The 16,756-nt window shown below is 37.0% G+C and overlaps 1 protein-coding gene across 4 annotated transcripts in view; it reads left to right on the top strand.

Annotated features, from left to right (window-relative positions):
* Positions 1–16,756, top strand: part of PPP4R1 (protein phosphatase 4 regulatory subunit 1) — an 81,292-nt gene that overhangs the window by 37,046 nt on the left and 27,490 nt on the right. For 3 of the 4 annotated variants that reach the window (XM_037050364.1, XM_037050366.1, XM_037050365.1), the window contains exons 9-10: positions 131–289; positions 11,176–11,303. In XM_037050364.1, the coding sequence (XP_036906259.1) occupies positions 131–289; positions 11,176–11,303 (287 nt within the window). The remainder of the gene's footprint in view (positions 1–130; positions 290–11,175; positions 11,304–16,756) is intronic. The other variant, XM_037050367.1, reaches the window with a different exon arrangement.

Here is a 16,756-nt window from a genome sequence, read left to right as displayed (position 1 = left end):
TTGCCACAAACATTAATTTGGGGGAAAAATGCAGTATCTGCGAATTGCTATAAAGCAAAGCATGATAAAACTGGGTGTGCCTGTACTGAAACTCACTCTGTCTGCCTAACAAAACACTATCTTTGCATAGCTTCCCAGGTTTTTCCAACTTTGTTCTGATAACGTATGGGGAGTCCGGAAAGCTTGTGCTGAATGCTTCATGGCGGTTTCATGTGCAACGTGCCAAGAAATCCGGAGGACTAAATTATCAGCACTATTTATTAATTTGATCAGTGATCCTTCACGTTGGGTAGGATTTTGTTTAATTATCATTTTTTTAAAAACTAATTTTACAGCAAACATGATTTGGATTTCATAATTTCAAAAATAATTTCTAATTTAAGGCATGTTATTATTATGTTTAGGAGTAGACAGTAGGCAGCTATTAACTTTTTTTAAACTGGAAGAAGTTTCAGTACAAATATAAAACATGTTCATTCTATTGCTGTGATGTAGTCTATTGATTTTCATATTTTAAATAACCTTCAGTCTCTTGGATGTCTCATTCGGTCATAGTGTAATAATCCTTTATATGTTGCTGGATTTTGCTAGTATTTTAAGGATGTGTGTGTGTGTGTATAAGGAAATGATCTGTAGTTTTCTTTGATGACTTTTTTATTATTTTTGCTTGGTTTTGCTATCAGTGTAATAATGGTCTCATAAAACAAGTTGGGATTCACTCCTGCCCTTCTATATTTTGGGAGAATTTGTAAAGAACTGGTAGTAATTCTCCTTTAACTGTTGAGTAGAATTCAGGAGTGAATCCATCTGGGCCTGGACTTTTCTTTGTTGGTATAGTCTTTTTTGTTACTATTTTCACTCTTCATTTATTATATAAGTCTATCTAGATTGTCTGTTTCCTCCAGATACTTTGTCTTCTCTCTCTCTTTTCCTGTACTCCCATTACACATAAAATATATTGGTGTGCTTAAATGGTAGCTCACATTATTCTGAGGCTGTTTATTTTTTCTCATATTCTATTTTTTGTTTTTCATCCTATGTATAAGTTATATTTATATACATTGAGTTCATTGATTTTTTTCCTGCCATTTCAGATCTGTTACTGAATTCATGTAGTTAATGTTTTATTTCAGCTATTATGTTTCAACTTCGGAATTTCCATTTGGTTCTTTGTTTTTGTGTGTGTGTGTGTTTATTTTGTTTTTTTTTAAATTTATTTAATTATTGTTCAAGTACAGTTTTCTGTCTTATACTTCTGTCCCAGCCCCCCCCCCCAGTGCTCCCCACCTCCTCCCATTCCCCCCCACCCTGCCCTCCTTAGTTTTTGTCCATGTGTCCTTTATACTTGTTCCTGTGAATCCTTCCCCTTTCCCCTGAAATTCCTTCCCCTCTCCCCTCTGGTCCCTGTCAGCGTGTTCTGTATTTCAGTGTCTTTGATCATATTTTGCTTGCTTGTTTTGTTGTTTAGGTTCCTGTTAAAGGTGAGATCACATGGTATTTGTCTCTCACTGCCTGGCTTGTTTCACTCAGCATAATGCTTTCCAGTTCCATCCATGCTGTTGCAAAGGGTAGTAGCTCCTTCTTTCTTTCTGCTGCATAGAATTTCATTGTGTAAACGTACCATAGTTTTTTGATCCATTCATTTATTGATGGGCACCTAGGTTGCTTCCAGCTGTTGGCTATTGTAAATTGTGCTGATATGAACATTGGGGTGCATATGTTCTTTTGGATTGGTGTTTCAGGGTTCTTAGGATATACTCCTAACAGTGGAATTGCTGGGACAAAAGGCATATTCATTTTTAGTTTTCTTAGAAAATTCCATACTGTTTTCCGTAGTGGTTGTACCAGTCTGCAATCCCACCAACAGTGAACTAGGGTCCCCTTTTCCCCACAACCTCTCCAACATTTGTTGTTTGTTGCTTTGTTTATGATGGCCATACTGACTGGTATAAAGTGGTATCTCATTGTGGTTTTAATTTGTATCTCTCTGATAGCTAGCGATATTGAGCATCTTTTCAGGTGTCTCTGGATCTTCTGTATGTCCTTCTTGGAGAAGTGTCTGTTCAAGTCCTTTGCCCATTTTTTAATTGGGTTGCTCGTCGTCTTTGGGTGGAGTCGTGTAAGTTCTTTGGATATTTTGGAGGTTAAACCCTCACCTGAGGTATCATTGGCAAATATGTTTTCCCAAACAGTTGGTTCTCTTTTTATTTTAATGTTGTTTTCTTTAGCCATACAGAAGCTATTTGTTTTGATGAAATCCCATTTGTTTATTGTTTCCTTTATGTCCCTTGCTCTAGGGTACATATTAATAAAAATGTTGCTGCATGAAATATCTGAGATTTTCCTGCCAATGTTCTCCTCTAGGATTTTAATGGTATCATGGCTTATATTTAAGTCTTTTATCCACCTTGAGTTTATTTTGGTGTATGGTGTGATTTGGTGCTCAAGTTTCATTTTTTGCACGTAGCTGTCCAGTTCTCCCAACACCATTTATTGAAGAGGCTATTTTTACTCCATTTTATGTTACTGCCCCTTTTGTTGGATATTAGTTGCCCTTAGAGACTTGGGTATATTTTTGGGCTCTCTGTTCTGTTCTACTGGTCCATGTGATATTTTTATGCAAGTACCAGGCTGTTTTGATTACAGAGCCCTTGTAATGCAGTTTGATGTCAGGTATTGTGATCCCTCCTGCTTTGTTCTTTCTCAAAATTGTGCAGCTATTTGGGGTCATTTATGGTTGCATATAAATTTTTGAAGTGTTTGTTCTATGTCTGTGAAATAAGCCATTGGTACTTTGATAGGTACTGCATTGAATCTGTAAATTGCTTTGGGTAGTATGGACATTTTGATGATATTCATTCTTCCAATCCATGAACATGGTATATGTTTCCATTCGTTTATGTCTTCCTTTATTTCTTTCTTCAATGTTGTGTAGTTTTCTGTATACATGTCTTTTACCTCCTTGGTTAGGTATATTCCTAGGTATTTTATTTGTGTTTTTGCTATATCGATGGGATTTTTTTCCCTGATTTCTGCTTCTTCTGTTTCATTGTTGATATACAAAAATGCCTTTGATTTCTGGACATTGACTTTGTATCTTGCTGTTTTGTCAAATTCATTTATTACATCGAGCAGTTTTTTGGTAGAGGCTATAGGATTTTCCATGTACACTATCATGTCATCTGCAAACAATGACAGTTTTATTTCCTCCTTTGCGATTTGGATGCCTTTTATTTCCTTTTCTTGTCTGATCACTGTGGCTAAAACTTCCAATACTATATGGAATAGAAGTGGTGAAAATGGATAAACTTGCCTTGTTCCTGATCTTAGTGGAAAGGATTTTAGTTTTTGCCCATTGAGTATGATGTTGGATGTAGGTCTCTCATATAAGGCCTTTATTATATTGAGGAATGCTTCCTCTATTCCCACTTTGCGGAGAGTTTTTATCATGAATGGGTGTTGTACTTTATCAAAAGCTTTTTCAGCATCTATTGATATGATCATGTGGTTTTTGTGTTTGCTTTTGTTTATGTGATGTATTACATTTACTGTGAATATTGAGCCATCCTTGCATCCCTGGGATGAATCCCGCTTGGTCATGGTGTATGATTTTTTTAATGTATTGTTGGATGCAATTCGCCAATATTTTGTTGAGGATTTTATTGTTTATGTTCATCAGTGTTATTGGCCCGAATTTTTCTTTCTTTGTTGTGTCTTTATCTGGTTTTGAAATTAGGATGATGCTGGCTTCATAAAAAGAGTTTGGCCTGGCTGGCATAGCTCAGTGGATTGAGCGCAGGCCTGCGAACCAGACAATCGCAGTTCGATTCCTAGCCAGGGCAGATGCCTGGGTTGCAGGCCGGTTCCTTGCAGGCTAACTACCAGCAGGGGACGCACAAAAGGCAACCATACATTGATGTTTCTCTCCCTCTCTCCTTCCCCTCTAAAGATAAATAAATAAATAAATAAATAAATCTTTAAAAAAAAAAGAGTTTGGGAGTCTTCCATCATTTTGAATTTTTTGGAATAGTCTGTGAAGGATAGGAGTTAGCTCTTCCTTAAATGCTTTGTAGAATTCTGTGAAACCATCTGGTCCAGGGCTTTTGTGTGATGGGAGTTTTTTTATTACTGCTTCAATTTCATCTGCTGTTATTGGTCTGTTCAGGCTTTCTGCTTCTTCATTGAGTTTTGGAAGATTATATTTTTCTAGAAATCTGTCCATTTCACCTTAGGTTTTCAAAATTCTTGGCATACAGTTCTTCATAGTGATTTCTTACAATTCCTTCTATTTCTGTGGTGTCAGTTGTAATCTCTCCTTTTTCATTTCTGATTGTGCTTATTTGGGTCCTCTCTCTTTTCTTGATGAGCCTACTTAATGGCTTGTCGATTTGTTTATCTTTCAAAAAAACAAGCTCCTGGATTCATTGATCCTTACAATTGTGCTTTTAGTCTCCATGTCATTTAATTCTGCTCTGATCTTGGTTGTTTTCTTCCTTCTACTTGCTGTGGGCTTTCTTTGTTGTTTTTCCTCAAGTTCTTGTAGGCGTCGGGTTAGGTTGTTTATTTGAAGTGTTTCTAAATTTTTTAGGTAAGCCTGTATTGTTATGAACTTCCCTCTCAGGACTGCCTTCTCTGTGTCCCATAAGTTTTGGGTTGTCATGAGTTCATTTTCATTTGTTTCCAGAAACTTTTTTATTTCTTTCCTAATTTCAGTCTTGACCCATTCGTTGTTTAATAGCATGCCATTCAGTCTCCATGATTTTGGGTGTTTTGGGTTTCTTTCTTTGGGGTTGGTTTCCAGTTTCAGTCCCTTGTGGTCGGAGAAAATGCTTGGTATGATTTCAATTTTCTTGAATTTGTTGAGGCTCATTTTGTGTCCTATCATGTGATCTATCTTTGAAAATGGTCCATGTGCATTTGAAAAGAATGTGTATTTAGCTTCTTTGGGATAAAGGGCTCTATATATAGCAGTTAAGTCCATTTCATCTAGGGTGTTGTTTAATGGTGTAATATCTTTTTTGATATTTTGTTTGGAAGAGCTGTTCATTTTTGACTGTGAGGTGTTTAAATCCCCTACTATAATTGCGTCGCCATCAATATCATTCTTGAAGTCCTCTAAGATTTTTTTATATATTTGGGTGCTCCTATGTTGGGTGCGTATATATTGATGGTGTTAATGTCTTCTTAGTGGATTCTTCCCTTGAGTATTATGAAATGACCTTCTGGGTCTCTGTGGCCCTTTTTTTTGAGGTATGTTTTGATATGAGAATTGCTACCCCGGCTTTTTTTTCTTTTTTTTGCTTGGAAAATTTGTTTCCAGCCTTTCACTTTCAGTCTGTGATGGTCTTTTGTCCTGGGGTGGGTCTCTTGTAGGCAGTATATGTGTGGAACATGCTTTCTTATCCATTCAGCTATTCTGTGTCTTTTGATTGGAGCATTTAATCCATTTACGTTTAAGGTTATTATTGATCAGTACTTATTCATTGCCAGTTTTGTACTTGTGTTCCTCCCTGTGTCTCTCTTTTCCTTCCTTTCCTTAAAGCAGTCCTTTTAGTATTGCTTGTAGAGCTGGTTTGGTGGAGGCATATTCTTTTAGACTTCTTTTGTCTTGGAAGCTCATCATTTGGCTTTCTATCTTGATTAAGAGCCTTGCTAGGTAAAGTAGCCTTGGTTGTAGGCCTCTGATTCTCATTACTTGGAATATCTCTTGCCATTCTCTTCTTGCTTGGAGTGTTTCCATTGAGAAGTCAGTAGCTAACCTTATTGGGGCTCCTTTGTATGTTACTTCCTTTTTCTCCCTTGCTTCCTTTAAGATTCTCTCTTTGTCTTGGAATTTTGCCATTTTAATGATGATGTGTCTTGAAGTAGGCCCTCTTTGGGTTCCTCTTGATTATGACTCTCTCTGATTCCTGGATTTGTGTGATTTTTTTTCTCTTATCAAATTAGGGAAATTTTCCCTCATTGCTTTTTCAAATAGGTTTTTTATTCCTTGCTCTTCTTCTTCTCCTGGTATCCCTATTATTCAGATATTATTATGTTTCATATTGTCTTGCATTTCTCTTAATCCCTCTTCATTCTTTCTGAGCCTCTTTTTCTGTGCTTGCTGTTCCTGGGAGTTTTTTTCTACTTTGTCCTACAACTCACTGATCCAATCTTCTGCTTCATCAGTCCTGCTTTTGATTCCTTCTGCTGTGTTCTTCAGTTCCGAAATTGTATTCTTCATTTCCTCTTGGCCTTTGCTGATGGTTTCTATTTCCTTTTTCATGTTGATATAGTTTGAGGTGAGTGTGTTGTAGCTCCCCTGTAGTTTCTCGTAGCTCATTGTGAACTCTTTGAATTTCCTTGTAACCAGTGCTTTGAATTCAATATCTGATAGTTGACTTGCCTCCATTTCATCTAACAGTCTTTCTGAGGCTTCCACCTTTTCTTTCATTTGGGGATTGTTTCTTTGTCTTCCCATTGTTTGTGAGACTCTTCTTGGTAGCCTCAGCTTCTTAAATTGATCTGTTCTGACTCACTGGGTTTATGGTGGGCACTTCTGTGGTAGAATACCTGTGAAATTCAGTGGTGCAGTCTCCTGCAGGTATTTTTATGTTCTCTGCTTCCACCTACTCCTTTTTGTGTGTATGTGTGAACAGTTGGAGGGGGAGGCAAAATAGTTTATGACAGCAGAAGAATATTTTATGTTATTTACAGTCACAGCTGGTAGAGAAGAGATAGGAGATCTTTAGGCTATATATAGTGTTAACCATAATCTTCAACCCAACTTGCCACTTTTAAGAACGATGGACAAAAGATACGTCTCTTGTCGGGGTGGGAAGGCTTGTGAGTTGGATCTAGAAAGCAGTGAGGTTGCAGGCGTTGAGATTTTAAGGTAAAGTGAGAGTAAAGAATAGTAAATAGGTATAGTGTGTGAGCAAATAGAGTTAATCAATACAGTAATAGAATTCAGGAACCTGTAAAGTGGGCTAAGATCTGGGAGATGTGTTGTGAAGTATTTACAGTTGTGTAGAACAGCTATTATTTACAATAATATTAGAGCAACAATCATGACAGACTTTATGTGATCTGTCTGAATAGGGGGATATAGAGCTTTGGGTATGGTGCTAAAGGGAAACAAGTGGTATGAAGTATAGAAAGCTAGCAATGTACTGTGGAGGAGAGAACAGGGGAAACCTGTCAAATAATGCAGTATAGCCAGCCCAGACTAAGAAGCCTATGCAGAAAGAGGAGGAATACAAAGATACAATTAAATATAAAAGAAGTGAGAGTAATGAAAAAAATAATGCAAATATGCAGCAACTTGTGGCTTCTCTGCTATAGCAAAGTGAAATTTGTCTCTCTGTCTCTGGTGTTCGGATGCCCCCTCTTGGGGTCCCACTCTAATCTTTTTGCAGTTCTCAGTTGTTTGTGTCCCTTGTGGGTAAAAGTAAACAGCAACAAACAGGAAAAAAAAAAGCAGGAGAAGGGAGAAAAAAGTGGTAAGTTTGGAAAGAAAGGAAGAAGGACTAAAACAGGAAAAAACAAAGGGGATTGAAAAAGTATTGGAAAATAAAACAATAATAAAATTTAAAAAATATGAGATTACTTTTAAAAAAAGTTACTGAAGAAGAAGAAGAAAAAAACACCAAAAAAAAAAAATCCCGTGTTGGTTTCAAACTGTCCAAACCCGCTTTTCTGGTTGCAGCAGGCTGTGTGTCAATTGGTGTAGTCTTTCTGAGAGTGCGTTCCCAAGAGCAAGCCTCTCCCCAGTGCTCCAGGAAGGGGATCTAGGTTCTTTTCTGAGCACCTTCCCCGGGGGTCCTCTCTTGTGGGTTGGGGTTCAGGCATGCGTGTGCCAGCTAGGCTGCTGTACTGGGGTGCCAACGCCCGGGCGCCTGCCAGGCTGCCTGGATCTTGCAGGATCTGGCATGGTCCTTCCCAGTTCTGTGGTGGAACTCAAGGGCTTCCGCCTATCCTCTGGATCGCTGCCAGGGTGGGTGGGAAGCAAGCCAAGCTGCCGTCGCAGGAGAACACCTCAGTCCACTTTCCAAAAAAAACTCTAGAAAGCCTGCCTCTCAGCCCAGCCCATTCCCCAGGCAGACTGGTGACAATAATGTGCCTCTCAATTTTCCCGGGCTGGCATGCTGGCAGCCACAGAGTCCGAAGTTGAACACAGCCCCTTGTCCTTGTTACCTTCTCTGTAAACTCAAGCAGACAGGTCTCTGCCCGGTGTTGCCCAGCCTTGCTTAGACGAGGAGGGAGGGAGCTGATGATCCAGCTCTCTCCCAAGGTCCCTGCAGCAGGCCCAAAGCTCCCAAAGAGTCTGCCGTAGACCCGCCAGGTGCCGGGGCTCCTGAAGAGACCGTGGCAGGCGCCCCCATTACTGGTCACAGATTGGAGCCTCTGGACCCCGACCATGGCGGCAGCACCAAGGCCACTAGGTGCTGGCTGAAGGTGCCGGCCACCGCCACCGCTACGCTTGTCTTTACTCAGGTCCCGAGACCCCACTGACCTGTAGCTGTCTGGTCCCTCTGTCACACTCTCTGGTCTCATAATTTCATAAATGCTGGGTAACTGTTGGTTGATCACTGTTCCTCAGTAGGTCTGCCAGGATTTTCTCCCTTGTGTACGGGAAATGGAATCTGCTCTGTTCTACTCCGTCTCCATATTCCAAGACAAAAATGGTTCTTTGTTTTTGTTCTCTCTTTACTAATTTTCTTTATTTCCTGTGACATTGTCCTCATATCTGTACTTCTTTAGTCATGCTTTCCTTTAGTTTTGTGGACAATTTGTGACGGCTACTTTGAAGATTTTTGGTGTTGTTAAGTCCAACATCTTACCACTCTCACACAGCTTCTGTTACCTAATATTTTTTCCAGTGTATGGATCATACTTTTCTGTTCCTTTTCATGTCTCATAATTTTTTGTTGGAAACTGACATTTTAGCTACTGTAGTAAAGTTGGGTACGGGTATCCATCTCCAGTGCTTGTTATTTGTTTGTTTAGTGACTGGTAGAATACTTCAGTGGACTCTCATTTCCCCCTTCCAGGAGGCACAGCTTTGGGTATGCCCACAGTCACCCATGGGATGAGAGCATTTTAGTAGCAGTGGGAGGTTCACCAGCTTGAGGTACTCTTGGCTTGTCTCTCCTGGCCTCACCAGCTGGGGCGTGGACTGTCGGGACCTCAAGATTTTGGGCCGCATCTGGTATAGCCTCTGTTCCACTAATGGACCTTGGGTGGAAGAAGGGAGCCCCCACCGCTCCACTGCACTTTCCCAGGACCTGGTTTCAGTAACAGGTAGCTGAGGGTAGTCGGAGAAATGCTGAAAGCCTTCTTAGCAGGCTGGGATCTTGGGGAGGGAGAGCCCACTGTATGGTTATAGCCATCTGGATGGAAGCTCTGGCTCCCTGAGCTGCTCTCCATTCAGGTACCACTACATATTCATTAATTTGTTGTTTTCCCTTCAGACATTTTCCAGAGCGGTTGAATGCTGGGGGTTTTTCCCATTTCACTGGTGAGCGTGGGTCAGTGGAGCTCTTATGCTGCCTTGCAGAAGTTGATTTTAGGATCTCACAATATTCCTTTTCTTTTTTTTTAAGATTTTATTTATTTATTTTTAAAGGGAGAGGAAGGGAGGGAGAAAGAGGGAGAGAAACATCAGTGTGGTTCCCTCTTGTGCACCCCACACTGGGGATCTGGTCTACAACCCAGGCATGTGCCCTGACTGGGAATTGAACTGGTGACCCTTTCGGTTCACAGGCATCCTGGCTGGCTCTCAATCCACTTTGCCACACCAGCCAGGGCTCACCACACTCATTTTCAAAATAAAATCTAGTACTAAGGCTGTACTATTCTGATGTTTTTCTGTTATCTTATATAAGATTATTAGAATGTGTAGCTTATCAGAGTTTTCATTTTGAAGTTTCAACTATTTTGTCATAGTTTTGGCAGAGCAACATGCAGTATTTGCTGTTAATTTGGGAATAGCTTTGTATTAAAATAAAGGATTCCCATCGCTTCTTGCCCTTTTGGCCAAGATCAAGTATAAAATAAAGGATTCCTTAAAGGTAAATTTATATATACCTCAGTTGTTTGAGGTATATATAAACATACCTTTAAGGAATTTAAGAGTATTCAGAGTAGACTGAATTTAACAGTATTCAGAGTAGATTTATTAAAGTAGATTATTAAATTTAATACTGAATTTAACAGTATTCAGAGTAGACTAAACTCATGCATATAATTTTAAAAGTTATGCTGTTAGGGAAATATAAAGGGGGGGAATCTCTAAGTTAACACATACATGCTATTCTTTTTGCTGTCATGTGTATAATTTTAGCCTTTTTTAAAAAATCGAATCATTTTGTAACTGTTTCTTCAAACAGGTAAATATCAATAATAGGTGTACTTGACATGTATTTACCTTTGTGAAATTTATATATAGCCTGTAATCCTCATTTTAAAACTTGGAAAAGGTATTGTTATGCCTAAAAGGTATAATCTCAGAGAAATTGGTTAATAGTTTTTCTCATCATAATTGCTTTTGTTAGATTGTATCCATCGTTCTACTTTCTCTCATAAAATGTCTCCTTTCTAAATGTGTTTTTTAATCTTGATTACAAACATAATACAGAAACATAATATGAAGTAAAATTCTGTAACATTTTCAGCTTTACTACTTGAGACATTCATTGATCACAATAATATATGCCTCCAGACTTTTGCGAAATATAGTTTAAGCTGATATTATATTTCTGATGAATGTGTATGTAGTTCTCATACATCTGTCTTGCTTATGTGTAGTGAAAAAATTAGTCTTTGCTACCTGAAAACATTAAATTGGTTTATGCCATTTTGTGGACTTTATTGCTTCATATTTGCAGTTTGACATCTTTTTCGTTCCTGAGACCCCAACAGGACTTTCTTTAGTTTTGTGTTATGTAAATGTTTTGTAGGATCTCATTTTCATACTCTCATGGTTTAAATATTCAAGCCAGGATTGAACAAAAAACAAAAAATAGTTTATAAAAAGTTTTACATTTTTGCTGAAGAATGACTTATAGTTCTGAATCTAGGTTTCTTTTAGAAAAAGTTTACGATCTTAAATGCACATCATTCAGTATATGGAAAGTAGATTATTAATAAATAGTCCTGTATTTTTATGTTTTATGACTTTTCTTTTCTTCCTAGGTTCGCCAAGCAGCTTTTCAGTCTCTGGGACCTTTCATATCTACTTTTGCTAATCCATCTAGCTCAGGCCAATATTTTAAAGAAGAAAACAAAAGCTCAGAAGATACATCAGTAGAAGACAAAAATAGGTATAATTTTTTACAACTTTGCTTTCCAGTTTTACTGCTTGGGAACTTCTTTTTAATTTTCACTATTTTATAATGTGTTGTTTTTGGAGAGTTTATTTTTCTCTTGATTTATAAATTGATAAATATTTTTATAGTTCTCTATTTTAAATACATTTGTTAAACATTGTTTCGGTTGGCTGTGTAGTAACTGATTAGATCAAGACACACAAGACACACTTAGCTTGATGCCATGCATGTAGGGCACTGTAATATAAAATGATCGCTACAATAACAGGTTAGAAGTTTACTTAACAAATTATTTACCTAGTAAATCATCTGGTGACCCTTAGAGTATGTGAGGTGTAATAATCATATGATTTAAAGGGTTTGGGTTTTTAAGAATTAAAACCTAATTTAGGAATATGTTTTAGTACTTAGTCCATTTCTTACTATTATTTTTCCTTCCTGTCAGTTATTTAATTATGGATCTTGGAGTCTCTGCTACGGAATGATGATGATAATCTCAGTTGAGGAGAAGAGTATTTAAATGATTAGCACCCAAGCAGTGTACTTACTAACCAGAATATCAGTTTTAAGTATATTAGTCTAATAGGGCCACAGGTTTTAAAATGAAACTTAGAAGACCACTCTTATTTTTATTTTTTAATGTTTTTCATTTAAAAATTTTGATTTGAGTTTTAGGTTTGAAAATTTATTGTAATTATACTTAGGAAAAAAACAATTCAAACCTTACTTAATGCATGGGAAATAAGCACAAACTTTTGCAAGTGTGCACTTGAAATAATTGAATACCTGTTTTTGAAACAGTCCCTACGATAATGCTTGAGTTACCATAGTGTCTTGTCCCTCCCTTGTCATGATGCTAATGGACATTTTCTTCTGTAGGTCTTGATACTGTGATATTTGCTTTCTTGGTGTTTTGATTTGGCAGTTCTTCCTTTCTTCTCTGCTGCCTTGTTTTACCTTTTTGCCCGTTCTCCTACTGTCCTGCTGAATAGCCAAACAAACCTGAGGTACTGTTTTTTGTAAAGGAAGAAAAATCACTCTAAACCTGCCTTCCTCGCAAGCACAATCTGTCAGTTCTTTCAAAAAACAGCTGCTGCAAGAAATTTGACAAAAATACAGACTGGGGGTGGGGGGTTATTATCTGTTTTTCATTTTTAAAGTCAACGTATCATTCCACTATCTAACTGTACAAAGGCTATGATATAACTTTTATTTGTTTTCAAATCTGGAGCTAGTCTAGCAAAGTGAAAATAAAAATTTAGAGAGAACTGCTTAGTATAGGGTAAGCAAACTGTGTTTAAAAGGCCAAATAACTATGTTTTCGGTCTATGTCACTACTCGACTCTGCCTTTGCAGTGTGTAGCATCCATTGACAATATATAAACAGATGGGCTTGGCTCTGTTCCAGTAAAACTTCATTGACAAGAATAGTTGGTGTGGCTGTCAGGGCCAGTAGTTTTGCTGACTGCGGGTCTATGTAGGACATTATTGGAAGAGCTATTTAAAGGTAGTTATCTTTTAGCTACAAACCGTAATTTCTCTTCCACTGTAATGAGGTACATCTTAATGTCAAGTCAATACTATTTGTAGCATTGGATTTTCACTAGATTATTTGACTTTATTGAATTGTGTTAATGGTATAGGGGAGGGAAAGGAAGGTTCCTGGCTAAGGAAGGAGTTGTGTTAAACATTGTAAAAGCTTTGGTGTAGTTTTACTTTCTAGTTTCAAAAAGAGTCATCCTATATATTACTAATCTTAATAAGCATTATTTTGTCCTCTCTTAAATATTGCACTGGCTTTTGTTTTAAATTCTGTTAAAACTGTTGTTTTGTTCTTTGAGATTGATTAGGCACAAATTAATTGAGCACCTACTAAGAACCAGCTACCGTAGATAGAAATAGGAAACTTAGTTTCTATTGTCAAGGTCCTCTCAGTTTCTTAGAATTCAGATTTCTCAAATATGTTACTAAGTAAGCCAGTTTTTGGCAATATATTTCCATTGCTGCTTATTTATTATATATTGTTTTATCTAATCCTGGAAACATTTAATATCATTTAACATGCTTTGAATCATTTACTGATTATAAACATCTGATTTTATATTCAAAATTTATCTTTCACTTACCCCAGATTAGGCTATTAATGGTTCTTTGAAGATGTTAATAAAGATTACTTCCAGAAGCAGAGTTAAATATTCAAATATGCATTTCTAAATTTTGCCAAGCCAACAGTTTCATTGATTTCTGAACCACATTGTTCTTTTCATTTTCCCTGCTTTCTGTTAGGGAAACCCTGCTGTTCCATTTATACCTCATTTAATAAGGTTACTGGCAGTGTGTTTGCTGTCTGTAAACTCACTACCTCCAAGAATCTTTCCCTGTGTTTTTCAAGGAAAGATTCATCTTGGCTGTCAGGAGGACTCGAATAACACTAATTTTTAATCATATCTTTTCAGTTGTGTGTTTGTGTATATCTATAGCAGACTATAAGTCTATTCAATGTAGTAATCTAGTGTTTTATCTTTGTGTACCCTACCACCTTCACTGGGCCTGGCACATGGTTGGCATTGTGTAAATCTTGAATAAATTATTATAAGGAAATAGACTTAATTTCAAAAGCCTTGAATTACTGAGCCACTTACACTAGTTTCTGTTCATTTAGCTTAATACCAACTATGTGAAAGTAAAATTGTTATTGGTACAAATTCAGAAGTGTTTTGCTGATGTTAAAACATTATTTAGTCCGTTCCCAGTGCTTGAAAGATGTATCTTGGATGGTATTCTTTGCATTTATCTCAGGATACAGTGCTTCTTTAAGCAGATATTCTGTGGGTCATTTTCTCCTTGAAATACATATCCATGTGCTTATTTTTTGGCCCACTGTCTCTAGCCAGGAACTGTAAAGATTAATTATAAACTAAAAGAGACGTAAGGTTCTTTTTGAGAGAAACCTCTGGCTTACTCTCTGGTGGTCTTGTTGCCTGTGATATCCTAGAAGATAATTCTCACTATGCAAATCATGTCTCCTCAATTTTCAAAACAATGTTTGTGCAATGGTATTTGAAAGTCTGACAGAATATCAGAATTTTTGCATTTAGCAGTCTGGGGGGTAAAAATCAGTATTTAGAGAATTCACATTTTTGACAGTTTGAAGCAACTACCATTCATACATACATAATTCTTCCCAGAATTTAATACTAGGGAATATTTTTGTCTCTTTAAAATTGTACTAGGAGTTTTAAGTTTGAACAAACTATTGATTTTACATTAGTCAAAAAATGACTTGGCCAGTATTTGTTTTTACTAAGAATATTAAAAGTTAATGTATTAATTTTAATATTAAAATTCAATCTGAATGCTAAGGTGGATATAGGGATCAGGACACTTGAGGCTCTTGGAATAGTTTTATGTACTGAATGGCCTAAAAGAGCTTTCTAAAATTCCTCAGGCAATAGATAAGGCCTTACAAGTTTTATTCATTTGCTCCACACTCCCACAAAACAATTCCTTGTTACGATAAATTTTAAAATTGATACATACAGATATCATACAAGATATCATACAGATATCATGCAAATTTTAAATTTGCATGATACAGAAAAACTACAAAAATAACATAAAGCATCCTATACACTCTTTACCTAGATCTCCAAATGTCAACATTTACCATATTTGCTTTATTATTCTTTTTTTATGAATTCTTTGAGAGTAAGTTTTAGACATCTTCTTTTTACTTATTAAAATATTTGACTGTGCTTCCTCAAAACATAGACATTAATATATAACCAAACAGTCCTATTACAAAAATTAAGAAATTAACATAGATACAATATTATTGTCAAAAGACTTTGTTCAGATTTTACCAATTATTACACTAGTGTTCTTTAAAACAAAAGAAAAAAGATCTTTTATTAAGAACAACATAATTGGAAAATAAATAATTCATACACATAGAAGATACTTGTTTTGCATTATAGCACTAGCTGTAAGAACTATTTTGGAAAGGAAAAGGATCTTATAGGTTATCTAGGACAATTGCTCATTTTTATGAATAAGGAATAAATGTGGAAATCTGAGTCCCTAAAAGACTTGGGTTTTTTGTTTATGTGGTGCCAATGCTGGGATAAGAATCTCAGACTTATAATTCAGTTTTTTCACAGTTGTAACAATTTTATTATGTGTGCCTACTACATATCTTGCAGTTGTAAGAATGGAAGGGCAACACCAGAATTTAAAATGCAGTCACTGTGTGGTATGTTTTCAGATGACTTAATAAATATTTTTATTTGTATTTAAAAACTTCTAAAAATAATTATTATGTTTTAAAAAATATTTCTGAAAATAATGTGAACATTACTATTATTACTACAGATTAAGACTAATCAGAGGAAAGTTGACAATTTCATGAGAATATATGAGGTCTGTCCAGAAAAAAATCCAGCCATTGTTAATATAATGAGAACAATTTGTGCGTCATCAGTGTGACCTGGCAGCCAATGAAAGTGCACTAGAATGTGAGTGTGTGAACAATGACGACTTCACTGTACTAGTCAGTGGGGGCAGTAGTTGCCATTGAGTGAGCCCGTGTACTGTGTGACTGTCACATTCAAAATAACTGAGTGAGTAGGACAACGATTCTGCATCAGATTTTGCATTAAGCTTGAACATTCCTCATTGGAAACTATTTGGAAGATTGAGAAGGCCGCAGTTATGGGCAACTGGTGATTGGCAGCTTCATCACGACAACATGCCTGTGGCATTTATTGATGAAATCACCCAGGTGATTCAGTCCACCTATAGCCCAGATGTGGCTGGGAATTCTGGCTTTTCCCAAAACTAAAATCTCCTTTGAAAAGGAAGAGATTTCAGATTGTAGATAAGATTCAGGAAAATATGACAGGGCAGCCGATGGCAATTGGGAGAACTGTGTGAGGTCCCAGGGTGCCTCATTTGAAGGTGTCAGAGGTGTCATGTCCTATGTACAGTGTTTCTTGTGTCTTATATCTTCTTCAGTAAATGTCTCAGTTTTTCATATTACGTGGCTGGATACCTTCTGGACAGATCTCGTATATGCTAACTATTTAACATGTATGGGATATTACATAGGTGTTAATGTCACTTTCCATTTTTGCACAAAGCCTCCTGTTTAATAATCTTATTGTGTATATATAAAGGCACATAATATTTCAAGGGAGCATCTTTATTTTTACAAATTATATTTATTTATTTTTAGAGGGGGGAAGAGAGGGAGAAAGAAAGGAAGAGAAACATCGATGTGTGAGAGAAACATCAGTTAGCTGCCTCCCACACACCCCCATCTGGTCAGCAACCCAGGCATCCCCTGACCGGAAATCAAACCAGTAATCTTTTCATTTCACAGGCGGGTGGGTGCTCAATCCCCTGAGCCACACTAGCCAGGGTTCAAGGGGATTGAGCCCACCGAATAC

The sequence above is a fragment of the Sturnira hondurensis genome, unplaced genomic scaffold, assembly GCF_014824575.4.
Source record: "Sturnira hondurensis isolate 20B ecotype Veracruz unplaced genomic scaffold, ASM1482457v3 Scaffold0006713, whole genome shotgun sequence".
Taxonomy (NCBI): domain Eukaryota; kingdom Metazoa; phylum Chordata; class Mammalia; order Chiroptera; family Phyllostomidae; genus Sturnira; species Sturnira hondurensis.
The sequence above is the reverse complement of the archived record's forward strand: the minus strand, read 5'-3'. Positions and strand labels throughout refer to the sequence as shown.